The sequence below is a fragment of the Camellia sinensis genome, chromosome 11 (assembly GCF_055761805.1).
Source record: "Camellia sinensis isolate YWXY chromosome 11, ASM5576180v1, whole genome shotgun sequence".
Taxonomy (NCBI): Eukaryota; Viridiplantae; Streptophyta; class Magnoliopsida; order Ericales; family Theaceae; genus Camellia; species Camellia sinensis.
In genome coordinates, this window is record NC_138971.1 from 111,258,374 (window position 1) to 111,277,458 (window position 19,085).

The window sequence follows — 19,085 nt, forward strand, 5'->3', positions numbered from 1 at the left end:
TATTGTTGATATACATATCTGTTGAGAATGTGGATATAGCTTCTATGCTTATCTGAATGTGAGATATAGTTTTTATACATATCTGTGGAAATGATGATAGAGCTAGCATGCTTATCTGTTAAAAAAGGGAAAATGAAAAGTAATTGGGACTTGTAAGTCGTTGACATAAATATGTAATTTATGTGATTGAATCAGTGTTGACCAACTATCAATTGCTAATGTTTTAGTCATTGTCCATGGTTGGTTTAGTGTATTTCTACTGGGCTGTGGCTCACCCTATATGGGAATATCATTTTCAGGTGCAGGAAGCATGCCACCTCCAAGGACATAGCTGGGAGGCTAGTGGCGGACATAGTTATGTCGTTTTACTGTTGATGTATTACATGTAATTTCAAGCCAAGGGCTTAATGTGTAAACGAGTTAGAACTCTTTGTTGTAACCAAGTGTTAACTTGGAAAGCTGTAAGCCCGTAGGGCATTTTGTTATGAGGTTAACATGTAATACTTATGTAACGGAATTCTAATGAATGAAAGGAATGTGGTTAGTTTAAATGTAAATGCAAGTCTTATCTGGTGGGTTTATTGTTATTATTTTGAGGGCGTTACAACTTGGTATCAGAGCGTACCGGGTTCGAATACTTTGGGTACGTGGGAAGTGATTAGGATCACAATGGGTTTGTCTCGCTTGATAGAGACGTAGATGTAGTACCATATGCTATGTGTTTATTTGATAACATGCTTATGTGACTATGTGGGTATGGGATTTAATTTCTAGGATGTTGATTGGATCCTTGAGTTTCTGGGAGTCTTGTTGGAAAAGCACTTGATCAATGCTGTTTCTAACCGGAACTCTAGTAACGCCTTGGGACTATCATTATCCGGAAATGAAATTCGTAAGTGCTTATGTGTTTATGTGCTTATGTGGAGTGAATTACAGTTGTCCATGCATTAGGACGTTAGTGTTTAGTTTCGGCACATTCGTGAATGTGCTAATGTTCTGTGTTGCCTTTATTAGGATGTCAGGACGAGGAAGAGGAGCTAGGCGTGGTAGACCTGCGAGGCAGGAAGCACCGTCACAGGGTGAGATTCCGGCAGTGCAGGAGGGAGTTGGGCAGGCCAATGTGGCCGAGCCAGTGGGTCAGCAGGCTATGGGTGCCTTGGCCAGAGAGATAGCAGGAGCTTTGGGTATTCTTAGAGCTGGGAATCAGGCAGCTGAGACAGGGCCTTCCTTCTTGAAAAGGGAGTTCTTTCGGTGTAATCCGGACGAGTTTATTGGGGATCCTAAAGAACCGCTTAAGGCAGATGAATGGCTCGAACAAACAACGAAGACGTTTGAGATGCTTGGCATCGAGGACGGAGCACTGAAAGTGACCTTGGCATCCTTCCAATTGAAGGGAGATGCGGGTCAATGGTGGAAGTACGAGAAAGCTCGTGTTGGTGGTACTTGGGAGGCGTTTATAAATGCTTTTCAGGAGAGGTTTTTGTCTGCAGTAGCAAGGGAGAAGCTGAGGGATCAGTTTAGCCGGCTTAATCAGCAGGGCTTGTCAGTGGCCGAGTTTGAGGCTACTTTTACCAGTCTGTCTAGGTTTGCACCTGAACTGGTGGCGTCTGAGGAACGCCGTTGCTATGAGTTTGAGCGGAAGTTGAGGCGGGGCCTTAAGTTGAGAGTTGGTGGGTCTTATATTTGAGAGTATAGACACCTAGTGGACGCTGCAGCTCATATGGAGCTTATGATGCAGGAGGAGGATGAGGGTCAGAGAGGCTCCAAGAGGAGCCAGGATAGTCAGAGTGATGGCAGGAGACAGAAGGGTTATAACCCTCAGCAGTCTCAGGGTGCAGTTTCTAGATCGACCTTTCCAGTGCCGAGTGGAGGCTCGGGGAGAGGCAGTCAGGGAGAATTCACTTGTTACAAGTGTGGCCAGCTGGGTCACAAGGTATCTGTTTGCCCGCAGAAGGGTGGGGATCAGAAAGCTGCTTCTTCTTCAGCTAGACCGCCGAGTCAGAGTTTGGGCAGGGGGCAGCTCTTGATTTGTTATCAGTGTGGACAACCTGGGCACATGAAGAGGTTTTGCCCACAGTTGAGTGCCACTTCGGGAGCGTCTGGTTCTAGGCAGACGCAGGGTTTTCAGCCAGCTCAGTCTGTGCAGGCCTCGAGGGCCAATCCGGGAGTTTCGTCATCCCAGTCTGTGCAGCAGTCTTTTGCTCCGAGAGGTGAGCAGGTAGACCAGGGGCCTACGGGGCGTGTGTATGCTGTTACCGCGCAGGATTTAGTACCAGCTCCATCAGTAGTGAGAGGTACTTTTTTGTTTTGCAACTCGGTTGCTAATGTGTTGATAGACACGGGTGCATCTCATTCTTTTGTATCTGCTGCATTTGCATCTGTTTTGGAATTGGAGTTAGCACAGTTAGCATCTCCTATTTGTGTGGTATCGCCTTTGGGCGGTGAGTTGATTCTGAAACAGGGTGTTAGAGGATGTGATATTGAGGTCGCCGATTATAGGCTTCCTTTTCCATTTGTTATCATGCCCATGAAGGGTTTTGATGTTATTTTGGGTATGGACTGGTTATCGTCATACCGGGCTGTTATTGATTGCTACCGCCAGAGGGTTACATTGTGTACCTTGAGCGGGGAGTGGTTCCATTTCTTGGGAGACCGGGTTGGTAGTGTTTTGCCACCGGGGTATGATTCGCGAGGGCGAAGTGAGCTTAGTAGTCTACTTGCTAGCTTTGAGAGTGGTGAGAGTGGTGAGACCCAGCAGGTATTGCCGAGGGTGGTTTGTGAGTATTCGGATGTCTTTCCCGAAGATCTTGTTAGTTTGCCACCTCACCGAGAGATAGAGTTCTCTATTGATTTAGTGCCTGGTACGGCGCCGATTTCTATGGCACCTTACCGTTTGCTCCAGCAGAGTTGGTTGAGTTGAAAGTTCAGCTCCAGGAATTGCTCGATAAGGGCTTTGTTCGCCCTAGTGTTTCACCGTGGGGAGCACCGGCACTCTTTGTTAAAAAGAAAGATGGTGCCTTGAGATTGTGTATAGACTACCGGAAGTTGAATCGGGCTACGGTTAAGAATAAGTACCCTATGCCCCGTATAGATGATTTATTTGACCAGTTGAAGGGTTCCCGTTGTTTCTCTAAGATAGACTTGAGATCGGGTTACCATCAGTTGAGGGTCAGGGAGGAAGATATTCCGAAGACGGCATTCCGTACGCGGTATGGCCATTATGAGTTTCTGGTGATGCCATTTGGGCTTACCAATGCACCGGCAGTCTTTATGGACTTGATGAACCGGATTTTCCGGGAGTTCTTAGACCGCTTTGTGGTTGTTTTCGTGGACGATATCCTTATCTATTCGTCTTCTGAGGAGGAGCACGAGGAACACTTGAGAGTGGTGCTTGAGTTACTTAGAGCCCATAGGCTGTATGCCAAGTTTGGGAAGTGTGAGTTCTGGCTGAGGGAAGTCAAGTTCTTAGGCCATGTGGTATCCGGGGAAGGGGTGTCTGTTGATACATCCAAGGTTGAGGCAGTGCAAGATTGGGCACAGCCTAAGAGTGTGTTTGAGATCCGCAGTTTTCTGGGATTGGCTGGGTATTACCGTCGGTTTGTGAAAGATTTCTCCAGGTTAGCGTCACCGTTGACTAGACTGACTCGGAAGGGAGTCAAGTTTGTGTGGAGTGAGACTTGTGAAAAGTCGTTCCAAGAGTTGAAAGTTAGATTGACCACCGCTCCGGTGTTGATTATTCCGGAGAGAGGGTTGGGTTATGCGGTTTATTGTGATGCCTCACGAGAGGGTTTGGGTTGTGTGTTGATGCAAGAGGGGAAAGTGGTAGCTTATGGCTCACGTCAGTTGAAAATACACGAGAAAAATTACCCTACACACGACCTAGAGTTAGCAGCTGTGATCTTTGCCTTGAAAATCTGGAGGCACTACCTTTATGGTGAGAGGTTCGAGGTATTCTCGGATCACAAGAGTTTGAAGTATCTGTTTACACAGAGAGACTTGAATCTGAGGCAGAGGAGATGGATGGAGTTCATCGAGGATTATGATTTTGAGTTGCATTATCATCCGGGAAAGGCCAATGTTGTGGCCGATGCCCTTAGTAGAAAGACCATTAGTGATGTTGCTAGTATAGCCATCCGGGAATGGGAGATGTTGGGAACACTTGGCGAGTTTGATTTGCTACTGGGCGAATCTGTTGAGACTGCGGCCTTGTTTTCTGTTGTTGCGCAGCCTACACTTATGATTAGAGTGTTAGAGGCACAGAGAGGTGACCTTGAGGTAGAATCCCTCCGAGAGAAGATCTCTAGTGGGAAAGTTGAGAAGGGTTTGGCGGTGTATCCCGACCTGAGTGTGAGATACCGAGACCGTTTGTTTGTACCGGAGTCTTGCCGAGAGGAAGTACTCCGAGAGTTTCACCATTCGCGCCTTGCGGTGCATCCGGGAGGTACTAAGATGTATCAGGATTTGGGTCGCCAGTTTTGGTGGCGGGGTATGAAGAAAGATGTGGCTGTCTTCGTATCGAAATGCCTTACTTGCCAGCAAGTGAAGGCCGAGCATCAGAGGCCAGCGGGTTTGTTGCAACCCTTGCCTATTGCCGAGTGGAAGTGGGAGCATGTCACTATGGACTTCGTTGTAGGTCTTCCGAGGACTCAACGGGGTAGTGATGCTATTTGGGTGGTTGTAGACCGGTTGACTAAGTCGGCGCACTTTATTCCTATGCGCGTGAGAGATTCGGTAGATCATCTTGCCGACTTGTATATTCGGGACGTAGTGAGATTGCACGGGGTCCCAGTGACGATCGTCTCAGATAGAGATCCTTGTTTTACTGCTAGGTTGTGGCAGAGTTTGCAGAGTGCCTTGGGCACTAAGTTGACCTTTAGTACGGCTTATCATCCTCAGACTGACGGACAGTCCGAGCGTACTATTCAGATCCTTGAGGATATGCTTCGGGGTTGTGTCCTTGACTTCAGTGGGACGTGGGAGAGGCACTTGCCATTGGTAGAGTTTGCCTACAACAACAGTTTTCAGTCTAGCATCGGTATGGCACCGTTTGAGGCCTTGTATGGCCGACCGTGTAGGTCTCCAGTTTGTTGGGCCGAGGTGGGTGATGCACCTTTGTTGGGTCCGGAGTTGGTTAGGGAGACGACGGAGAAAGTTGAACTTGTCCGTAGGAGGCTTGTTACAGCCCAGAGTCGACAAAAGAGTTATGCCGACCGTAGGAGGAGACCTTTGGCGTTTGAGGTGGGTGACCATGTCTTTCTGAAGATATCACCTAGGCGAGGCTTGATGAGATTTGGGAAGAGTGGGAAGTTATCCCCTCGGTTTATTGGTCCTTTTGAGATCCTTGAGAGGATAGGTGAGGTTGCTTATCGGTTAGCCTTACCGCCGCAGTTGTCCGGAGTGCATGACGTGTTTCATGTGAGTATGCTTCGGAAGTATAAGCCAGATCCATCACATGTGCTGGATTGGAGCGATTTAGAGGTAGATGAGGATGCCTCGTATGAGGAGAGACCGGTTCGGGTCTTGGATAGGCGGGATCAGGTCCTGCGTGGCAAGACCATTCCTTTGGTGAAAGTCTTGTGGAAACATCACGGAGTGGAGGAAGCCACTTGGGAACGTGAGTTGGAAGTCCGAGAGAAATATCCGGACTTGTTTGTTGATATGTAATCTTGTATTTAAATTTTACATCTTGTTGAACTTAAGAGCTTTGATATATGTCTTAAGTTGTGAAACATTGAAAATGTTTTGGTTATTGGAAGTATGTTTTGGAACTTGCCTAATATGGAAGTTGAAAGTGACATTATATGTGTTAAATATATTGTTGAAATTGGAAGGATAGTGCATAATGTTAATGCATGTTGAAAATACATATGTTGTTTACATATTGTGATATGTCTCTTGTTAAAGGGATGGGATGACCGGTAATGGGTCGAATTGTTGAATGTTAAAATGTAACATTGTTTAAAATGGAGGAAAACTTGTTTTTGAAAACTTGTGCTTAATTTCGAGGACGAAATTCTGTAAGGGGGGGAGGTTATAGCGATCCCGGGTTTTCCCTTGTTGTACAGTGATCCGGACATGTGTCCGTGGATGTTGGTAGTTGTTTATTTTCTAGTTTGCATCCTTTGTACTTTGTATTTGAGTTATAGGATGTGTTGGGCAGGTTTGTTTCAGGTTGGTTGTGTTTGGAAACCAAGTGTTGCTGCCCAAAATTTTGGGCCTTCGCTCGAGCGAGGAGTGGTCGCTCGAGCGAGCGTTGTGTTGCACCCGGTTCTGGACCTGAGAGTTGTAGTTTCTGGCTCGAGCGAGCTTTTCGTGGCTCGAGCGGTCTGGGTTTTTCTTCGCTCGATCGAGAACTTCTTGGCTCGAGCGAGAGTTTTCTGTGTCTGGTAGCTCGAGCGACCAATCCTTCGCTCGAGCGAGCGTGTTTTATATCAGCGGACAGCAGCGTCTAAAACATCACTTTTTCAGTCCCTTTCTTTGATTAAACCCTAAATCCGACACCCTCTCTCTCTAAACTTGCACTCTCTCTAAGATTTGATCTCCCTAAGGTGTAAATCTAGCCTAGGGCCTTTGTTAAAAAGATAGAGGGCGTTGAGAGCTTCGATTTAATCTGAAAAAGTTTGGATTTGGAGCAAGTTGATCTTGGAGTCTTCATCTCCTTTTTGGCTTAAACTTCAAGGTAGGGATAACCTACTCCTCTCTATGGGTTTTGTCTTTAAATTTTGGTATTTTGAAATGTTGGGCTTGGTTTGGTAATTTTGTGAAAGTTTGGGGCTTTTGTGTAATTTTACAAAAGTTGGGGTTTTATTCATAATAAACCTAGATGCATGTTTGACATAGAAAAATGGAATGATTGTTGAATCATTGATGAAAATGGAACCTAAGGGTTGAAATAGTAATTATGGAAAATGGCCTAATTACATTGTTTAATTAATTGGGATAATTAATTAGTGAGAAATGAGGAAATGAAATGTTGATTGAATATCCATCCGTGCATTTATTTTCTGTTTTAGAAATAACTGCTTTGGGCTATCGGTGGAGGATAGTCGTGATTGTTGTAGACAATGTATGTTGATTAGGCAAACTGAAACTAATCAATGGAATGTGTTATGGAACTTGACAGTTGCTAGAATACATTAATTGTTTGTACTGTGTGATTGTATATAGAACCAATGTGTTTATATACGTTTGTGTAGAGGAGGAGATAGGGGATGTACTCCGCGGTTTAGGGGAAGATAGGGGATGGACCTCTAAACCGGATAGGTATTTGGAGGAGATAGGGGATGTACTCCGTAGACAGAGCTCATATGCTTGTCTAGAGAAGTGAAGATAGAGCTCATATGCTTATCTTTGTGAAGTGAAGTGTGGATACAGCTTGTATGCTTATCTGTGGATATTGTTGATATACATATCTGTTGTAGAGTGTGGGTACAGCTTGTATGCTTATCTGTGGATATTGTTGATATACATATCTGTTGAGAATGTGGATATAGCTTCTATGCTTATCTGAATGTGAGATATAGTTTTTATACATATCTGTGGAAATGATGATAGAGCTAGCATGCTTATCTGTTAAAAAAGGGAAAATGAAAAGTAATTGGGACTTGTAAGTCGTTGACATAAATATGTAATTTATGTGATTGAATCAGTGTTGACCAACTATCAATTGCTAATGTTTTAGTCATTGTCCATGGTTGGTTTAGTGTATTTCTACTGGGCTGTGGCTCACCCTATATGGGAATATCATTTTCAGGTGCAGGAAGCATGCCACCTCCAAGGACATAGCTGGGAGGCTAGTGGCGGACATAGTTATGTCGTTTTACTGTTGATGTATTACATGTAATTTCAAGCCAAGGGCTTAATGTGTAAACGAGTTAGAACTCTTTGTTGTAACCAAGTGTTAACTTGGAAAGCTGTAAGCCCGTAGGGCATTTTGTTATGAGGTTAACATGTAATACTTATGTAACGGAATTCTAATGAATGAAAGGAATGTGGTTAGTTTAAATGTAAATGCAAGTCTTATCTGGTGGGTTTATTGTTATTATTTTGAGGGCGTTACAACTTGGTATCAGAGCGTACCGGGTTCGAATACTTTGGGTACGTGGGAAGTGATTAGGATCACAATGGGTTTGTCTCGCTTGATAGAGACGTAGATGTAGTACCATATGCTATGTGTTTATTTGATAACATGCTTATGTGACTATGTGGGTATGGGATTTAATTTCTAGGATGTTGATTGGATCCTTGAGTTTCTGGGAGTCTTGTTGGAAAAGCACTTGATCAATGCTGTTTCTAACCGGAACTCTAGTAACGCCTTGGGACTATCATTATCCGGAAATGAAATTCGTAAGTGCTTATGTGTTTATGTGCTTATGTGGAGTGAATTACAGTTGTCCATGCATTAGGACGTTAGTGTTTAGTTTCGGCACATTCGTGAATGTGCTAATGTTCTGTGTTGCCTTTATTAGGATGTCAGGACGAGGAAGAGGAGCTAGGCGTGGTAGACCTGCGAGGCAGGAAGCACCGTCACAGGGTGAGATTCCGGCAGTGCAGGAGGGAGTTGGGCAGGCCAATGTGGCCGAGCCAGTGGGTCAGCAGGCTATGGGTGCCTTGGCCAGAGAGATAGCAGGAGCTTTGGGTATTCTTAGAGCTGGGAATCAGGCAGCTGAGACAGGGCCTTCCTTCTTGAAAAGGGAGTTCTTTCGGTGTAATCCGGACGAGTTTATTGGGGATCCTAAAGAACCGCTTAAGGCAGATGAATGGCTCGAACAAACAACGAAGACGTTTGAGATGCTTGGCATCGAGGACGGAGCACTGAAAGTGACCTTGGCATCCTTCCAATTGAAGGGAGATGCGGGTCAATGGTGGAAGTACGAGAAAGCTCGTGTTGGTGGTACTTGGGAGGCGTTTATAAATGCTTTTCAGGAGAGGTTTTTGTCTGCAGTAGCAAGGGAGAAGCTGAGGGATCAGTTTAGCCGGCTTAATCAGCAGGGCTTGTCAGTGGCCGAGTTTGAGGCTACTTTTACCAGTCTGTCTAGGTTTGCACCTGAACTGGTGGCGTCTGAGGAACGCCGTTGCTATGAGTTTGAGCGGAAGTTGAGGCGGGGCCTTAAGTTGAGAGTTGGTGGGTCTTATATTTGAGAGTATAGACACCTAGTGGACGCTGCAGCTCATATGGAGCTTATGATGCAGGAGGAGGATGAGGGTCAGAGAGGCTCCAAGAGGAGCCAGGATAGTCAGAGTGATGGCAGGAGACAGAAGGGTTATAACCCTCAGCAGTCTCAGGGTGCAGTTTCTAGATCGACCTTTCCAGTGCCGAGTGGAGGCTCGGGGAGAGGCAGTCAGGGAGAATTCACTTGTTACAAGTGTGGCCAGCTGGGTCACAAGGTATCTGTTTGCCCGCAGAAGGGTGGGGATCAGAAAGCTGCTTCTTCTTCAGCTAGACCGCCGAGTCAGAGTTTGGGCAGGGGGCAGCTCTTGATTTGTTATCAGTGTGGACAACCTGGGCACATGAAGAGGTTTTGCCCACAGTTGAGTGCCACTTCGGGAGCGTCTGGTTCTAGGCAGACGCAGGGTTTTCAGCCAGCTCAGTCTGTGCAGGCCTCGAGGGCCAATCCGGGAGTTTCGTCATCCCAGTCTGTGCAGCAGTCTTTTGCTCCGAGAGGTGAGCAGGTAGACCAGGGGCCTACGGGGCGTGTGTATGCTGTTACCGCGCAGGATTTAGTACCAGCTCCATCAGTAGTGAGAGGTACTTTTTTGTTTTGCAACTCGGTTGCTAATGTGTTGATAGACACGGGTGCATCTCATTCTTTTGTATCTGCTGCATTTGCATCTGTTTTGGAATTGGAGTTAGCACAGTTAGCATCTCCTATTTGTGTGGTATCGCCTTTGGGCGGTGAGTTGATTCTGAAACAGGGTGTTAGAGGATGTGATATTGAGGTCGCCGATTATAGGCTTCCTTTTCCATTTGTTATCATGCCCATGAAGGGTTTTGATGTTATTTTGGGTATGGACTGGTTATCGTCATACCGGGCTGTTATTGATTGCTACCGCCAGAGGGTTACATTGTGTACCTTGAGCGGGGAGTGGTTCCATTTCTTGGGAGACCGGGTTGGTAGTGTTTTGCCACCGGGGTATGATTCGCGAGGGCGAAGTGAGCTTAGTAGTCTACTTGCTAGCTTTGAGAGTGGTGAGAGTGGTGAGACCCAGCAGGTATTGCCGAGGGTGGTTTGTGAGTATTCGGATGTCTTTCCCGAAGATCTTGTTAGTTTGCCACCTCACCGAGAGATAGAGTTCTCTATTGATTTAGTGCCTGGTACGGCGCCGATTTCTATGGCACCTTACCGTTTGCTCCAGCAGAGTTGGTTGAGTTGAAAGTTCAGCTCCAGGAATTGCTCGATAAGGGCTTTGTTCGCCCTAGTGTTTCACCGTGGGGAGCACCGGCACTCTTTGTTAAAAAGAAAGATGGTGCCTTGAGATTGTGTATAGACTACCGGAAGTTGAATCGGGCTACGGTTAAGAATAAGTACCCTATGCCCCGTATAGATGATTTATTTGACCAGTTGAAGGGTTCCCGTTGTTTCTCTAAGATAGACTTGAGATCGGGTTACCATCAGTTGAGGGTCAGGGAGGAAGATATTCCGAAGACGGCATTCCGTACGCGGTATGGCCATTATGAGTTTCTGGTGATGCCATTTGGGCTTACCAATGCACCGGCAGTCTTTATGGACTTGATGAACCGGATTTTCCGGGAGTTCTTAGACCGCTTTGTGGTTGTTTTCGTGGACGATATCCTTATCTATTCGTCTTCTGAGGAGGAGCACGAGGAACACTTGAGAGTGGTGCTTGAGTTACTTAGAGCCCATAGGCTGTATGCCAAGTTTGGGAAGTGTGAGTTCTGGCTGAGGGAAGTCAAGTTCTTAGGCCATGTGGTATCCGGGGAAGGGGTGTCTGTTGATACATCCAAGGTTGAGGCAGTGCAAGATTGGGCACAGCCTAAGAGTGTGTTTGAGATCCGCAGTTTTCTGGGATTGGCTGGGTATTACCGTCGGTTTGTGAAAGATTTCTCCAGGTTAGCGTCACCGTTGACTAGACTGACTCGGAAGGGAGTCAAGTTTGTGTGGAGTGAGACTTGTGAAAAGTCGTTCCAAGAGTTGAAAGTTAGATTGACCACCGCTCCGGTGTTGATTATTCCGGAGAGAGGGTTGGGTTATGCGGTTTATTGTGATGCCTCACGAGAGGGTTTGGGTTGTGTGTTGATGCAAGAGGGGAAAGTGGTAGCTTATGGCTCACGTCAGTTGAAAATACACGAGAAAAATTACCCTACACACGACCTAGAGTTAGCAGCTGTGATCTTTGCCTTGAAAATCTGGAGGCACTACCTTTATGGTGAGAGGTTCGAGGTATTCTCGGATCACAAGAGTTTGAAGTATCTGTTTACACAGAGAGACTTGAATCTGAGGCAGAGGAGATGGATGGAGTTCATCGAGGATTATGATTTTGAGTTGCATTATCATCCGGGAAAGGCCAATGTTGTGGCCGATGCCCTTAGTAGAAAGACCATTAGTGATGTTGCTAGTATAGCCATCCGGGAATGGGAGATGTTGGGAACACTTGGCGAGTTTGATTTGCTACTGGGCGAATCTGTTGAGACTGCGGCCTTGTTTTCTGTTGTTGCGCAGCCTACACTTATGATTAGAGTGTTAGAGGCACAGAGAGGTGACCTTGAGGTAGAATCCCTCCGAGAGAAGATCTCTAGTGGGAAAGTTGAGAAGGGTTTGGCGGTGTATCCCGACCTGAGTGTGAGATACCGAGACCGTTTGTTTGTACCGGAGTCTTGCCGAGAGGAAGTACTCCGAGAGTTTCACCATTCGCGCCTTGCGGTGCATCCGGGAGGTACTAAGATGTATCAGGATTTGGGTCGCCAGTTTTGGTGGCGGGGTATGAAGAAAGATGTGGCTGTCTTCGTATCGAAATGCCTTACTTGCCAGCAAGTGAAGGCCGAGCATCAGAGGCCAGCGGGTTTGTTGCAACCCTTGCCTATTGCCGAGTGGAAGTGGGAGCATGTCACTATGGACTTCGTTGTAGGTCTTCCGAGGACTCAACGGGGTAGTGATGCTATTTGGGTGGTTGTAGACCGGTTGACTAAGTCGGCGCACTTTATTCCTATGCGCGTGAGAGATTCGGTAGATCATCTTGCCGACTTGTATATTCGGGACGTAGTGAGATTGCACGGGGTCCCAGTGACGATCGTCTCAGATAGAGATCCTTGTTTTACTGCTAGGTTGTGGCAGAGTTTGCAGAGTGCCTTGGGCACTAAGTTGACCTTTAGTACGGCTTATCATCCTCAGACTGACGGACAGTCCGAGCGTACTATTCAGATCCTTGAGGATATGCTTCGGGGTTGTGTCCTTGACTTCAGTGGGACGTGGGAGAGGCACTTGCCATTGGTAGAGTTTGCCTACAACAACAGTTTTCAGTCTAGCATCGGTATGGCACCGTTTGAGGCCTTGTATGGCCGACCGTGTAGGTCTCCAGTTTGTTGGGCCGAGGTGGGTGATGCACCTTTGTTGGGTCCGGAGTTGGTTAGGGAGACGACGGAGAAAGTTGAACTTGTCCGTAGGAGGCTTGTTACAGCCCAGAGTCGACAAAAGAGTTATGCCGACCGTAGGAGGAGACCTTTGGCGTTTGAGGTGGGTGACCATGTCTTTCTGAAGATATCACCTAGGCGAGGCTTGATGAGATTTGGGAAGAGTGGGAAGTTATCCCCTCGGTTTATTGGTCCTTTTGAGATCCTTGAGAGGATAGGTGAGGTTGCTTATCGGTTAGCCTTACCGCCGCAGTTGTCCGGAGTGCATGACGTGTTTCATGTGAGTATGCTTCGGAAGTATAAGCCAGATCCATCACATGTGCTGGATTGGAGCGATTTAGAGGTAGATGAGGATGCCTCGTATGAGGAGAGACCGGTTCGGGTCTTGGATAGGCGGGATCAGGTCCTGCGTGGCAAGACCATTCCTTTGGTGAAAGTCTTGTGGAAACATCACGGAGTGGAGGAAGCCACTTGGGAACGTGAGTTGGAAGTCCGAGAGAAATATCCGGACTTGTTTGTTGATATGTAATCTTGTATTTAAATTTTACATCTTGTTGAACTTAAGAGCTTTGATATATGTCTTAAGTTGTGAAACATTGAAAATGTTTTGGTTATTGGAAGTATGTTTTGGAACTTGCCTAATATGGAAGTTGAAAGTGACATTATATGTGTTAAATATATTGTTGAAATTGGAAGGATAGTGCATAATGTTAATGCATGTTGAAAATACATATGTTGTTTACATATTGTGATATGTCTCTTGTTAAAGGGATGGGATGACCGGTAATGGGTCGAATTGTTGAATGTTAAAATGTAACATTGTTTAAAATGGAGGAAAACTTGTTTTTGAAAACTTGTGCTTAATTTCGAGGACGAAATTCTGTAAGGGGGGGAGGTTATAGCGATCCCGGGTTTTCCCTTGTTGTACAGTGATCCGGACATGTGTCCGTGGATGTTGGTAGTTGTTTATTTTCTAGTTTGCATCCTTTGTACTTTGTATTTGAGTTATAGGATGTGTTGGGCAGGTTTGTTTCAGGTTGGTTGTGTTTGGAAACCAAGTGTTGCTGCCCAAAATTTTGGGCCTTCGCTCGAGCGAGGAGTGGTCGCTCGAGCGAGCGTTGTGTTGCACCCGGTTCTGGACCTGAGAGTTGTAGTTTCTGGCTCGAGCGAGCTTTTCGTGGCTCGAGCGGTCTGGGTTTTTCTTCGCTCGATCGAGAACTTCTTGGCTCGAGCGAGAGTTTTCTGTGTCTGGTAGCTCGAGCGACCAATCCTTCGCTCGAGCGAGCGTGTTTTATATCAGCGGACAGCAGCGTCTAAAACATCACTTTTTCAGTCCCTTTCTTTGATTAAACCCTAAATCCGACACCCTCTCTCTCTAAACTTGCACTCTCTCTAAGATTTGATCTCCCTAAGGTGTAAATCTAGCCTAGGGCCTTTGTTAAAAAGATAGAGGGCGTTGAGAGCTTCGATTTAATCTGAAAAAGTTTGGATTTGGAGCAAGTTGATCTTGGAGTCTTCATCTCCTTTTTGGCTTAAACTTCAAGGTAGGGATAACCTACTCCTCTCTATGGGTTTTGTCTTTAAATTTTGGTATTTTGAAATGTTGGGCTTGGTTTGGTAATTTTGTGAAAGTTTGGGGCTTTTGTGTAATTTTACAAAAGTTGGGGTTTTATTCATAATAAACCTAGATGCATGTTTGACATAGAAAAATGGAATGATTGTTGAATCATTGATGAAAATGGAACCTAAGGGTTGAAATAGTAATTATGGAAAATGGCCTAATTACATTGTTTAATTAATTGGGATAATTAATTAGTGAGAAATGAGGAAATGAAATGTTGATTGAATATCCATCCGTGCATTTATTTTCTGTTTTAGAAATAACTGCTTTGGGCTATCGGTGGAGGATAGTCGTGATTGTTGTAGACAATGTATGTTGATTAGGCAAACTGAAACTAATCAATGGAATGTGTTATGGAACTTGACAGTTGCTAGAATACATTAATTGTTTGTACTGTGTGATTGTATATAGAACCAATGTGTTTATATACGTTTGTGTAGAGGAGGAGATAGGGGATGTACTCCGCGGTTTAGGGGAAGATAGGGGATGGACCTCTAAACCGGATAGGTATTTGGAGGAGATAGGGGATGTACTCCGTAGACAGAGCTCATATGCTTGTCTAGAGAAGTGAAGATAGAGCTCATATGCTTATCTTTGTGAAGTGAAGTGTGGATACAGCTTGTATGCTTATCTGTGGATATTGTTGATATACATATCTGTTGTAGAGTGTGGGTACAGCTTGTATGCTTATCTGTGGATATTGTTGATATACATATCTGTTGAGAATGTGGATATAGCTTCTATGCTTATCTGAATGTGAGATATAGTTTTTATACATATCTGTGGAAATGATGATAGAGCTAGCATGCTTATCTGTTAAAAAAGGGAAAATGAAAAGTAATTGGGACTTGTAAGTCGTTGACATAAATATGTAATTTATGTGATTGAATCAGTGTTGACCAACTATCAATTGCTAATGTTTTAGTCATTGTCCATGGTTGGTTTAGTGTATTTCTACTGGGCTGTGGCTCACCCTATATGGGAATATCATTTTCAGGTGCAGGAAGCATGCCACCTCCAAGGACATAGCTGGGAGGCTAGTGGCGGACATAGTTATGTCGTTTTACTGTTGATGTATTACATGTAATTTCAAGCCAAGGGCTTAATGTGTAAACGAGTTAGAACTCTTTGTTGTAACCAAGTGTTAACTTGGAAAGCTGTAAGCCCGTAGGGCATTTTGTTATGAGGTTAACATGTAATACTTATGTAACGGAATTCTAATGAATGAAAGGAATGTGGTTAGTTTAAATGTAAATGCAAGTCTTATCTGGTGGGTTTATTGTTATTATTTTGACGGCGTTACAGTCTGCCTTTAGCCTCCCAAGCTATGTCCTTGGAGGTGGCATGCTACCTGTACCTGAAAATGATGTCCCATAAAGGGTGAGCCACAGCCTAGCAGAAATACGCTAAATCAGCTATGAACAATGACTAAAAGATTAGCAGTTGATAGATGGTCAACACCGATACACTCACCTATATCACATTCCGGTTTCATGACATTTAAGTCCATGTTACATTTCATTTCTCATTTCTTTTTCAACCTTGAGTTTGAAAACAAGGCTCAAAACTTAGCCAAATAACTTGATGAGAATAAGACTCATCTTAAAAAAAACACTTTCGAAATTCATGGTGGATACACATTTTGATGCTGTATCAATAACACATAAGCCACTCTCATACTATACGAACGATACACATTATGGTGCTGTATCAACATGACATAGAAACACTTCTATACTTCACAATTGATAATGATATACATTTTAGTGCTATATCAAATCAATCTAAACACTTCCATAATCAACACTTGATACACATTGTAGTGTTGTATCAATGTCACACACAACCCGGCTTAGAGGTCCATTCCCTATCTTCCCTTAAACCATGGAGTACATCCCCTATCTCCTCCCACACACACAATGTATATAAACATAGATCATATACATAAACAATCAATACATAAAGTCGATGTATTATTCCAACCGCTATATTCGATAGCATACTCAATCGATTAGTTTTAGTTTGCCTAATCATCATGCATTATCTACAACAATCAAGGCTATTCTCCACCGATAGCCCAAAGCAGTTATTTCTAAACAGGAAATAAATGCACCAAATGGATATATTATCAACATTCAACCTGGGTGAGCGATTAAATGAATCCAACTACACCCGTTAATCCCATAATCTTTTCAATTTGAATACTCTCAATTCAATTCCTCATTTCTCAAAATTAATTATACAAATTAATCTATCCAACTAATTAGGGCATTTTTCCATAATTAACATAACAACCCCAAGGTTCCACTTTCATCCATAGTTCATCATCTATATCATTTCTCTAAGCCAAACATGCATATAGGTTTAATTATAAATAAAACCCCATCTTTCGTAAAATTACACAAAGACCCAAACTTTCTCAAAATTACCCAATAACCCCCAACATATCAAAATGCTAAAATTCAAAGACAAAGCTCATAAAGAGGAGTAGGATATCCCTACCTCGAAGTTAGAGCTCAAACGGAGAAGGAGAAGAAAGCAAAAATGCTCCAAACACCACGATTCTCGGATCAAAACGAAGCCCTTAACGATCAACACACTTTTTACAAAGGCCGGAGGATAGAGAGACACTCTAACTAGATCAAACCCTAGAGAGAAGGGAGATCCTAGAGAGAGAAGCTCTCAAAAGTGTTTTTAGAAAGTTAGAGAGAGAGAGAGAGAATGTAAAAAGTGATTTTAAAACGCCCAGCTGCCACCTGATATACGACATTCCCGCTCGAGCGGATAACAGGAAGCTCGAGCGTCAAGAACAGAAAACTAAGCCCGCTCGAGTGCAAGAATTCCCGCTCGAGCTCCAAGACACAAAGACAAAACACACCCACTCGAGCGCGAAAGACTAGTCCGCTCGAGCGTAGATTTTCATCTCCCAGAACTTTCACCAACAAGGTACTACCCGCTCGAGCGCCAACAATCCCGCTCGAGCGCAAGAAACCCGCTTGAGCGTAGAAAACACACCTGTAGAAGTTTTGTAGGGACTCAAAATGTTGGAAGGGTGTAAACCCTGCTCGAGCGTAAAATGACTCGCTCGAGCGGACCACTCAAAAACTGGGCAACAGCAATGGGAGCCAAAGCTCTACCAACCTGTAACAACCAAGCCCAACACATCCTAAAACTCAAACAAATGGATTTAAAGGACGACAACAAGATAGATACAACTACTAACTGCACGGAACCGAGTTCGGAATACAACTGAACAGTAAATGGACAACCGGGATCGCTATATAATGCAACTCAAGCATGTTATCTTGACATGTTTTACTTGGTCTCATTTTGTTTACACATTTTAAGCTTACCAATTAATCCTTTAATTGATTTGTCCAAATGTGATTGTCCTCTAATGGGAAAAATGGTCTAAACCACAAGTACCTTAAGCATGAAAGAAGCCTCATGCTTTTGGTTAGTAGAAGCCCTCAAGAGAAGGCTAAAACCATTAGGCATGAGAGCCTCAATTCCATGCTCAAGCCAACAAGGGGCTCAAGACCTCTTTCAAAACAAATGAAGAAGTAAACAATGGAGTGCAATGGCATAATTTCGGCACTGAAATGACATGCTAAATGATGCTAAAACATGCAAACGACTTATGCAATGCATGCTAGAAGCCAAGAATACCGAGGCTAATGAAGGACATAACATTAGAGGTATGCAATACAATGCACAAAGGACTAAACCAACCCCAAACAGACCTCATGCATGCCAAAACAGTGGCTAAAATGGACTGAAATGATAGCATGAAAAGCAAGAAAACGCATGCGCAAATGATGGCTCGCAAGCAAGGCACAAAGCTTAACTCTCAAGAGCACTTAAAGAGTGAAAAATATGGAAGTGTGGTAGATATATATGCTCTAAAATAACATGCCAAATGATGTCAATATCACACAAACATCACTAATAAGGCATGCTACGGGTCTCCAAACACAAGGCTAGCAAAGCCAATTACACTATAGCCCTACAAGGCAAGCCATACATGACCAAGATCTCTTAGAACATAGTTTAAGCATGCTAAATAAAGGCCAAAAGCATGGTGAAACAGAGCTAAAGCAAGCTAGAATTAGAGGCATAAAGCATGATGCATGTTAAGCCTACAAAGGGGGATTGCACTACAAGTACAAAAATCAAGCAAGAGGTGACTGCGCCAACTAAAATTAGAGTTAAATCATGGTAAATAATGGCTAAAAACGTGCTTGAACTAAGCAAATTCAAGGCACAAAGACATGCTACTTTGCAAGGCCACAAGTAGGATTACACTACAAGTGCAATAAGCATGCAAGAGGTGACCAAGAAAGCCAAAAAAAGAGTTATAGAAGGTCTTAAAAGTCACAAAAAAGAGCCTAAACAAAGGCACAAAGAAGTAAAAACACATGCTCATTTGGTTGGCCATCAACACATGCAAACAAGAGAAGAGGAGGGGGGACCACCCCCACCTATTTGGGACCTCAAAACATGGTTTTTGTCACTGAAAAACCTCTGATTTTTAATGGTAAAAAGGCCCAAAAATTTGGATTTGAAGGTGGTGAGAAGTTGCACAAAAGGCCTCACAAGCCAAGGAACAAAAAGGGAGAACAAACCCCTAGCCAAACAAGGCACCAACCAACACTTTTAGGACTGAAATACGGAGGAAAAATAGAGATTTTTGTAGTTCAACACCACCCCAAAAACAGCCCCAAAGTAGTTGAAAACTATGGCAAAACAATAGTGCACAAAGAGCTTAAAAGAGATAAGGGGTTACCTTTGAAGAACAGCAGCAAATCAGCCTCTTTTCTGAGCCAAACAACCTTCCAACAACCCAAAAATAGGTTCCAAGGGACCTCAGCCCAA

At 44.2% G+C, this 19,085-nt stretch overlaps 1 protein-coding gene across 1 annotated transcript in view; it reads left to right on the plus strand.

The window, feature by feature from the left end:
• Positions 1-3,270: 3,270 nt before the first annotated feature.
• The window catches only part of LOC145802555 (uncharacterized), a 47,444-nt gene continuing 31,629 nt past the window's right edge, over positions 3,271-19,085 (plus strand). Inside the window, exons 1-2 of the mRNA XM_082895282.1 lie at positions 3,271-4,162; positions 10,720-11,620. Of these exons, the coding sequence (XP_082751408.1) occupies positions 3,271-4,162; positions 10,720-11,620 (1,793 nt within the window). The remainder of the gene's footprint in view (positions 4,163-10,719; positions 11,621-19,085) is intronic.